This window comes from Anguilla anguilla, chromosome 5, assembly GCF_013347855.1.
Source record: "Anguilla anguilla isolate fAngAng1 chromosome 5, fAngAng1.pri, whole genome shotgun sequence".
NCBI lineage: Eukaryota > Metazoa > Chordata > Actinopteri > Anguilliformes > Anguillidae > Anguilla > Anguilla anguilla.
The window spans coordinates 64273348-64283507 of record NC_049205.1 but is presented as its reverse complement, the minus strand read 5'-3'; the positions used below and the strand labels follow the sequence as shown (position 1 = coordinate 64283507).

At 45.0% G+C, this 10160-nt stretch overlaps 1 protein-coding gene and 1 long non-coding RNA gene across 2 annotated transcripts in view; both read right to left on the bottom strand.

The window, feature by feature from the left end:
- On the bottom strand, positions 1-9046 carry abca4a (ATP-binding cassette, sub-family A (ABC1), member 4a). The gene is made up of 5 exons (XM_035418798.1): positions 8678-9046; positions 5735-5828; positions 3498-3591; positions 650-791; positions 1-187 (listed from the first exon to the last, which is right to left on the bottom strand). Exons 2-5 carry the CDS (start codon positions 5798-5800, stop codon positions 16-18), a joined length of 474 nt encoding a protein of 157 aa, XP_035274689.1. The 5' UTR covers positions 5801-5828; positions 8678-9046; the 3' UTR covers positions 1-15.
- A 686-nt stretch (positions 9047-9732) lies between these two features.
- LOC118227837 overlaps positions 9733-10160 on the bottom strand; it is a 23941-nt gene continuing 23513 nt past the window's right edge. The window contains exon 3 of the long non-coding RNA XR_004765358.1: positions 9733-10160. This exon is cut by the window's right edge and continues 442 nt beyond it. This is a non-coding gene — a long non-coding RNA (uncharacterized LOC118227837).

Here is a 10160-nt window from a genome sequence, read left to right as displayed (position 1 = left end):
CTCTGTATTGGCAGGTCACCCGGCGGTGACACAGGGGGGCGTGGCCTGGCGTGTGGGCGGGGCCGTACCTGCGGTGTGTTTCTGCATGTTCCTCAGCGCTCGGACCAGGCCCTTGAACCCCTCCAGGCTCCTGTCATTCTGGCTGTACAGCAGGATCTTCTTAACATCGATGAACAGGCGGGAGATTCTGAGGAGAAACGCAACTTTGAGACTGCCCGACAGAACCACAGACACCCGACAGAACCACAGACACCCGACAAAACCACAGACACCCAAGACAAGTCGCTCTGGATAAGTGCGTCTGCTAAATGCCTGTAACGTAACACCCGACAGAACCACAGATGCCCCACAGAACCACAGACGGGGACGAGCACAAATGCACTAAAATGCATTCTGTCACAAAACATCATCATTCTCATCATCATCACCATCATCATCGTCCTTCATCATTCTCCTCATCCTCATCCTCATTATCATTCTCATTCTCATCACCACCACCATTATTATTAATATCATTACAATCATCATCATCATCATCATCCTCATTCTCATCACCACCATCATCACCATCATCATCATCATTCTCATTCTCATCATCCTCATCCTTATCACCACCATGCCACAGACAGAGGAGAGGTGTGGTGCTCACATGGAGTCGTTGAAGTTGCCCACCACCCCAGGGGTTTCTCCGGGCGTTGGGTAGCGGAAGCAGGGGTTGTTGGCGTTGCAGATGATGCCCTGCACCCAGGGCAGGGTGCCGGCAGAGGGCATGGCCTTGTTTGGGAAGTGACCTGCAGCGGGACAGAGCAAAGCACTGAGTGCCAACGCAATGGGACAGTATCCATGGCAATGCCCCCACACCCACACCCCCTCCCAAAAGAAATACTAACAGCAGCACCACAGAAAGTCAACATGCATAATGAACCTGGTTTTTATCATTACATTTTTATCAATCTGTCCGCAACAGACCCGATGAGAAGTGATGTCACAGTGACTCTTCTCAGCCCCTGACATCACTGCTGGGTGGCAGCTACGCGATGATGTCACACTGACAGAGCCATGACTTCACGGCGCAACAGAAACAGCTTCAGTGAGTCAGAAACAGAGTGACAGAGCAGGCAGGCAGACCGGCTCCAAACGGGAAACTCTGCGCTCTCAGATGGCCTTATCGCCATGCCAACAGAGATGGGCTCACCCCCCCTCACCCCGATCGCCCCCCCAGGACTCAAACAACTGGCTCACCAAACTGTTCCACCTTTGCCCCCAGGAGCTGTGCCTCCACATACAAAAAAAAAACCCGCGGCCCGTGTGAGAAGCCCAAAATAAATAAAAGCGAGAGCGCTATCAGTCAACTTTAAGACTGCCAACGGGAGTTCTGCAAAAGCAAACAGAGGCCCGATAACCCAGACACCTGCGGCAGGAATCCGTGCCTTTACCCTGCAAGGTCAGCCCACGAGATCCCACCCAGCTTCGCTCTCCACAGTCAAACATATCAAGGGGACATGCTGGGGTTTGTGGGAAATTTGTGTCAAATAGCAGGAATCTCACCAAACACCTGTTCTTAAATTATAAAATGCTTGATTTTCAGTCTGTCAGGTTTTCTAACTTCACCTGATGAGTTCACAGCCCTTCTTGCTGAAGAGAGCCTTCGTGTTGCCTCAAAGGATAAAGAAAACGGAAGCCGTTGAGCCAACAATGCCACCGTTCTGGTTTATGTAATTGGTTCTCAGCGTGATTCACACCCAAGACATTATTTCTGTCTGTGTTCCTTTAAAAGGGAGCTGGCCAGTTCTTTAGCAGAACTGAAACCCCGCCCGGGAGAAGCTTCCCTTTCCATTCTGACTCAAAACAGGAATGGGCAAAAACCGCGACAGAAAAGCCAGCCGGAAAACCTCAGTAATAGCACTCAACACAGGAAGGTCACCGTGTTCTTCCGTAGAACTCTACCACCCCCTCCCCGCCCCCCTCCATTTGAACAACACCAAAAAGTTAAATAGCAGCCGAACCAGAGGATAAACTGAAGGATAACCAGTTCAGCCGCCGTATTCCCCAGCAAGCAGAACACAAGGGACTGCGTCCGTTCCGGAACGTATCAGATATCGTGTCACATGGGCTATGACTCGCAGAGTTCTGTCAATGAAAGTCACAGACATGGGCAAGGAGCATTCTGGGAAGGGCCAGGCCCGTTAACATGTCACACCCAGAGAATGTTCATGATAAGATAAGGATGGGCAATGAAACATAAATAACCCCCCCCCCCCATAGGGTCAGGCTGTTTATGCAGGTTTTCATTTCATTTCAGTCCATTTTTATTCTGGCTTTGGAATGTATACTAATTGCTCTTAATTAGACACTGTTGGTCATACTGAAGCCATACCAAGTCAGCGTGCACACTTTGAAGAATGAAATGAAACAACCCAGGAGATTAAAGCAGTCAGATCAACTCTCACTTTCATACAGGTCATTCGGTCTTTACTAGAGCCTGGGAACGGCTGAACTAGCCGTCAGACCTGGTTTCAGTTCCGTGTGTGAGGGTCCATGGAGGCCATTTCGGGCCACAGTAAACTCTCTACGTGACGGGCGAGAAACTACGTTTTATTGTCTCATCGTCCGCCCCCAGTATCTGTGGGGTTTTTGTTTTTTTGTCCTTGAGAGCTCAACTGATCACGGCCAAACTAATCAAAACAGCAAAACAAAATAACCAGCACAAAACTGTGGGCTGCCCTGAGAGAGACCGACGCTGACGAAACGGCCTTGGGCTGACAAACAAAAATAAGACGATCCGGCGATTCATTCGGTAAATGAAAACTATTTTAAATGTTTTTTTTTTTGTTGTTTTTTAAGGTCTGGCCAAGGGTCACATTGATTTTGACAACTGAATTTATTTGCTTTAATGCGTAAACGAACCCGAGCTGCGTTCATTTCGCCGTGTTTTTTTAAGGGAAGATAGGATCCGATGATTGGCGAGATTAACAGCGCACGTCCGCTAGATAAGAGCGCCGGAGCAGCGGGTGCTAATTTCGCTGCTGTAGATAACACAGCCGCGCGAGCGCACAGAACCTACGCACGTTCCGAGAGCCGCTAGCCGATAACCGCCACTTTACGGAGGCTAGTCTGACCGGGTCACAATATCTTACGGGAAATCAAGACTAGCGGGTCATAAACTCGCCATAAATCTTTATAACTCAAGTGGAAACTCTCCTGTTTCACAGACGTTACACCGGCTATTTGGCCCGAAACGCACCTAGATAATCTAGTGTATCTTGTTACGAAAATTACGAAATTAAAACCGCCGCATAAATACACGTGGCTAACACGCTACCCTCAAAAATGGCGGAGGAGTAGGTTTGGGCTGTTCTGCACGCGGCACAGAGATATGAACCACTGTGAACCATCGGCCCTAGGTATGAAATACACACGCAATTACATATATCAGACATGTGCATGTGAAACAGGGGGTGCAGGGCGTGAGGCTGGGGGTCCGGGGGGGTACTTACACTCATGCTGCTCGTACGGAGGGTAGTGAAGCCTGACTGAGATGAGGATGAAGAAGATGAAGAGTGGCCAGACTATCTCAACCAGTAACTGGATCTGCAGGGGTGGATGGAGAAAAAAAGGGGGGGGGGGGGGGGGGGGGAGAGAGAGCGGGGTCAACGTTTCTGGCCTTGACTGAAGTTTATAAAATAGATAAAAGGGAAAATTAGAACTACAAACAAGTTTTCAGACAGAAATCCATCAGCAGAACCAGTTAGTAGACATTTTCCCTTATAAAAGCCTCTGTGCTATTGGCCCTGTGACTGTGGAATTCTCAAGCCATTCGATCAAGTCATTAGCCCCTGTCTGTTCTTCAGTTTTGCACAGTAACAGTTTGGGTTTGTCGTCCACCTCCATTAGAAATATCATTAACACAGTAAGAGTTTCCACAAAGTGGGCAATCAAGCGTGTTTAGTGCTTACTGAGAGCACAGCCCTGTTCAACGGGGGAAGCAGTATGATTGCTTTACCAGATAAAGATAACTGGAGAGAGAGGGAGAGAAATGCAGAGAGGGACAGAGAGAGCGAGAGAAAGAGAAAGAGAGAAAGAAAGAGAGAGAGAAATGGGGAGAGGGACAGAGAGAGACTGAGAGAGATCGAGCGGAGAGAGAGATGGGTGGAGGGAGAAGGGAGAAATGGAATCAGTGAGGAAGGGGGGGAGAGAGAGAGAGAGAGAAGGAGAGAGAGAGAGACGGGGAGAGTGACACATCAGCACAGTTCTCCAGTTCTTGGCAAGTTTTCTGTGAAAGCAAGACCAGCTGTTTACCTACAGTATCAGTACGCAGTGTTTACACACACAGACAAGCAAGACCCCGCGAACCGGACTGCACTCTGCGTGGGGGGGGGGATAAGAGGGGGCACGTTCACACAATAAACACTGAGTGAAGAAAAATAAGAAATAAAAAAATAGGTCCATTGCTTCACAAAGGGGAGGGGTAACAGAAGCTGATGATCTGCTATGGGGGAGGGGGTGGGAGGGGCATTTGCAATCCACTGAAGCGCTCATCAACTGCCCCCCCCCCCCCCCCTTCCCCCCAGACCAGATTGGGGGCGAGGAGCAGACCAGCCCCCCTACATCTGCTACCCTTATTCAACCGCAGCTGTCGCACCCTACATGTCCTCTCCTTATGGGGGGGGGCAGGTGGGTGTGGGGGTACAGGAGGACTGCTCACAAAATCCTATGGCTGAATAACTCTGACAGAATTTTTTTTTTTTTTAATGTGCCAAGTATTTTATTGACAGAGAGTCTGTGAAGGAGATCAATGCTCACTAATGCATCCTGACGAAACCCTACGCTTGCGAGAGGGAGCTCAGTCTCAGGTCAGAGGTTCGAGTAAATATGAGGATGCGCTAAGCTTCCTCCTGCACTTCAGTGGCTAAAGTCATTCCTCACTTTGGGCTCCGAGCCTGGAGCTTATCATGGAAGGGTTAGGCTCTTATTAAAACGACAGATCAATCCCCAGCGTGAAAGCACTCAAACAACCCTCAGTGACATCAAATTTTATTCAGATAAATGTAAAAAAGGCCATAGAAAAATACAAAACTGTAAAACATATTTTGTATTCCACAGAAAAAAGCAAAGCGATTCATGACAACATCCCACATCCAACACAAAAATGGAAACATATAAGTTCCACTTTAATGAAACTCTGACAAAGAACGCTCTGGGTTTCAGTTCTGACAATGCTGCACCAAACACGCACACAATTTAAAATGTACAATTGTGACCTTCCTTGGCCTTGAGATTTGCTTATTTTTTTGTGAGGACAGGACAGAAGCCCATTGTATATGACTGAATATTAATATAAAATGACATTACAGCTTCTGTTAGCCCTCAAAAACAGGCCTGACCATCAGTTACAGTGTCATACAATTTATTGGAGTTACAGGAATTTTTTTACTTTTATTTCACCCGATAAGGTGTACGATCACAAATATGTGATTAGAATGTTTCTAAACAAACATTCTACTGCTGATGTCACAATCACTGCTGGTGCCTTGAAAGCTGTGGATTTCTACAGCACTGACTTAGAATTTTGAATTTTAAAAAAGGAAAGAAAAAAAAAAAAGATTCCAAAAAATCCCGCTCTTCAAAGGTTTTTTAACCAGGCGGGTGAACTCAGGTCCTGGGGACACAGAGGGCGCGGGGAACGCAAGGGAGCGGGCAGCCAATCGGACACAGAGGGAGATCATGGGCTTACCGTTTGTCTGCGCCGGTAGGTGAGGTTCTTCCACAGCAGCAGGCCCAGCTGAGTAGAGACAGACATGGCTGCCCTGGATCTGCGCTGCACTCAACTGCAACGACACGAGGACAGGTCTGAGCCCGGGGCGAGAGAGAGAGAGGGAGAGAGACCCAGGGTCCCACCAACGCAGTGCTCAAAGGTCCCCTGGTCAAAGTGCACCCCTGTCTCTCCACCTGTCCCTATCCGCAAAAAGTGAGGACAGCGTCCCAGCAAACAGTGTTTATAAGGGGGTGGGGGGGGGGGTTAGGGTTAGGGTTATAAGGGGGGGGGGGGGGGGGGGGGGTGCCCCTCTGATACAATATTGCACTGAAAAATACACAGGGACTTTTGGATCCACAAACATGCATCGGACCATTGACATACGCCATCGAGGACCTCCTACACAGATGTGTGTGTGTTTTATCTTTGTAGAAAAAAAATCTACACCAAACAACATCAAAGCAGAAATATATACAAATACATTAATATATTTATATATACACAGTATACATGCATACACATGCTTGAAAATACATTATATAAATTTATTTAATCAATATTTTCATGAAAAAGCATAGATTTAAACGATACAAAACGAGCAGATAAAGTTGCGTGAATTTTATGTTAATCACTCAAATACATATTCATAAATACATATATTAAGTATACTCTCTCACACACAGACACATAAATACATATATTTTCTTTCTTTCTTTTTTGTCGTTTGGCTGATCTAATTATGAATATGAATAGATCTAGAACTGAAGGCACGAACCCGACCGGGGTTAGTTTTACCCTTGTGGGTGTACTCTACGTCGGGTTTCTCCGTTTAGAAGAAATACTTCTAATCTCGGTAAGTAATATACCACTTCAGCGCTCGCGCAGCGTGACATACCGTACGCTCAAGGGACCGATGGCCTAGTTTGAGTGCTTTATCGTACTGAGAAGTTGACTAAATGACAGAGAAGATGACAGACCTTTACTCAGTTTCATTGTGTTAGGATCCGAGCCATCGGTATGTGTGATTAATACGATTATTTTAGAAAATCCTATTTTCAGTCAGAAAAGAAAGGACGCATTCACAAGAACCTTAGGCAAAACGGTTCCTTTGAAATCTCACTCTGATTAACGAGTGCACGTAAAACCCGTGAACGTTTCCCGCGGAACCGTTTCCCGCGGTCAATCTGATGCGATAAAGGTGATTGCAGTTCGTCCGATGGCCATGCCTCGCAATAAACACAGCGAAGACGCAACACGAATTAAACCCATTTCCTGTAAATCCTGCACAAGCCGTGTAGCGCTGGGTTTTCATGCACCCCTATTTACATTTTACACCGTGCAGTTACTGTGATTCCATTAGAAGAATAGTCTGAATGGATTTAAACATTCATAATGTCAATAGTTTTACACAGTGCCCGTGCAGCGCGACACCGTGAACGTGTTTGCTGCTCTTATAATAGTGTTGGGCGACCCGAGATAAACTAAACGCGGCAGCACGACTGAATTCATAACAGGACCCTTAGTATATATGGCAGTCCGTTCCACCAACCGCCTAGAGTATTTGAAAAGACTGAACAAAAAAATACAAAGAAAGCTCAACGCAGCAAATAGGGTATTATTCTTTATCCAGTCACCAGTCTGTTATTTTTACATTTTAAACGGGATGTTCGGTCGATAATTTATGTACAGAATCTAGATAAAATAACTATCGCCATGAAGCCAGTCGGAGAGACGGCATAATTACTAAGTTCAATATAATATATATTTTTTTCAATCATACGGGTGGAAGGGGAAGATAAAAGTGGAAAGAAAAAAACTGCAAAGATTTCGTTCTGAGCCCGTGCTATTAATGAACTCAGCGCTTCGCGGACAGAACCCGGAACAACAGCGCCGCCCCTGGAGAAGAGAAGAATATTTTTCCTTTATCAAATTTGTTGTTTATTTCGGCACCCTTGTCGAGCATCGCTATGCACAGTTCTTTTGCAGTGTTCAAAAACTGCATCGTTTTCATAAAACGGATTTAATACACACACAAGGTCTTCGAGCTCATGCCAAGCGTCCCATTGTACAATCAACATCCCTTCGAATAACAGTATCAAATAATTTCCTCGACGTTTTTCAGTGATTCACTTTTCAATTGTCAACAACAACAGCGAACAAATTAGTCGCGTTCTGTTTTTCTGTATGAAGTATACTGTCGATGCTCTGTATAAGCTACTTGATACAGAAAAAACTGCAACTCACCGCAAATGACACAACAAACAAACTTACACCAAAATGTAATGACACTACAATTTTAAAACGAAATAAATCAATTTGAAGTTTCTGCAATTGCTTATTTGCCTGACAAAAGAAAATTAAATTATGTCCACCCAAACTTGAAGCTCGGGGACGTTTCATTGTCTAGGCACGAGGGGTTACTGTCGGTCATTCGGTACAGCCTCAGTCTCTGTGCAATGCACGAGATGCTTGGTTTACAAATTCAACACGGTGTTCAACCAGAAGCACTTCCTCTCTCACACACATTCTCTTTTTTGTCAACGGCGTCACAGATCAGCAAAACAGAAAAAAATAGATGTAACATTTAACTGTGGTTTTATATATTGCGTCCTCTACATAAAATGACATGGGTATTCACATGCAATTGATTAATTATCACATTTATGTATAACATAGCTCACGGACTTAAGACAGCATCCTCTCTTACTTCTGTCGGCAGATATTTCTGTATTTTATTTTTGCCAGAAAAATTAGCCGATCAAAACAACCTGTCCCTTCCACTTGAAACGTAAATCAGTAAGCTTGTATTTTTAAAAATGTAAGTTTGCATTATTTTTTATATGGCCAGTACATACCACAGTTGAGTTAACAAAGACTCCGAAGAACGCTTCGACTAAATAAGAAATTAATCAGAATTTTTACCTTTTCACGAAATCTCCAAACGTTTCCTTTTTGAGCATAAATAGATAGTCCTTTGGCGAAGTGAAGAATAAATATAAACCCTTTCTTCACTTCGTCACCGTCCGTTATTGTCCACTCTGCTCGATGTGTCTCTCGCAATAAAGAGTGCCGTTTTTTTCTCCTCAGTGCTTTTATAGCGCTACCGCTCGCAGCTCCAGGGTTACTTTCGGTCAAAAGGATCCGAGTCTGTGTTTGTGCAGCTCCCTCCTTTCAAGGCAAGCACGTGTAGACTCAAAACAGCTCTTAAAAGGGCTACGCTCGCGCCGGGCTCCAACCGTCAAAACGATCCGATATACAGTATATTTCGCTAACCAAATGCAAAAACATTTTTGTGTCCTTGTCATACAATTTCCATTAGGCCAGTGAAGCTATGTTTTAAAGCCTTACGTTTTTGCGTTTGAGGTTTGTTACTCTGCTCACAACAGACAATTGCGATTGTAAAATGGGAGCTACTTGCTGCTCTGGTTAGCTTCCGAATAGATCTAAATGGGGTCACCACTCTCGTCAGGAAAATCTAATGTTAAAATTATGCGGTATTCTACTGCTTAGTTCCTGAAGATAGTTTTGCCTATTGCTCCTTGAAAACCATCACCCTCCATTCTCCAGCTTGGAACACACCACTAATTTGACTTGACCTGAATCATTCCTTCTTCACAAACAGGGACGGCGTAATGAAGTCGATCAACCAGCTGGTCTCTTTCCCGGAGTATACCGGAGACTGCCTTGGCTCGGGTTGGCGACGGTGCCTCTCAAAGTGTTTGGCAAACACACACGCGACAGAGACAAACACGTTACTTATCTTTTCCAAATGAACAAACCAGGTTTTGTTTATTTTGGTGACGCGCAAACAACAGACCCTCACAACTCTCTCTCGTAAAAGTTGGCAACAGTCCGATTTAAATCATTATGATGTATTAGTGCATTAGTGAGAGAAGTTATGCTCATTCGCGTTCGATTCAACGTCTCCCTGTCTCCTAAATTACTCTAATTACATTCCAGATATTATTGTTGACGTTTGTCCTCCGTATCTCTGGAACTGCTTTGTTGTTCTATGGTATCTTGAAGCCTCTCGTCGTTCTGTTGGCCAACCCAAACTGCTCAAAATGAATTTGATGGATACAAACGCAAGAGATTAGTTAAACTGGAATTGTAACGGTACTTAAGGCTTTCTGTACAGTATCAGAGTTTAAAGTACCCTATCAATGTTGATTTTACACTGAATATTGTGTGATGTAATGTGCAGAGCACCAACGGTATTTTTCAGTGGTATTGTAATGGTGTGCCCTTTGATGACTAATCTCATATGTTTTATACAGTTGAGTGGAGCGAGACCAGAAAATATGAAGTTTTAAATCAACTCTGATGGAGTAAATTGTACTCTGACTGAGAAAGCTTGATCCCAACAGGGCCCGTATAAACTCTGTTAGGAGTTAAATTAACATCG

What these genes read in the sequence shown, in the direction of transcription:
- abca4a (XM_035418798.1), bottom strand. Translation starts at nt 5,800, where the DNA reads ATGTCTGTCTCTACTCAGCTGGGCCTGCTGCTGTGGAAGAACCTCACC. An exon ending in TCCGTACGAGCAGCATGAGT is followed by an intron (nt 792 to 3,497) that starts GTAAGTACCCCC and finishes GTCCCGCTGCAG; the next exon opens with GTCACTTCCCAAACAAGGCC. An exon ending in GGCAACTTCAACGACTCCAT is followed by an intron (nt 188 to 649) that starts GTGAGCACCACA and finishes GTTTCTCCTCAG; the next exon opens with AATCTCCCGCCTGTTCATCG.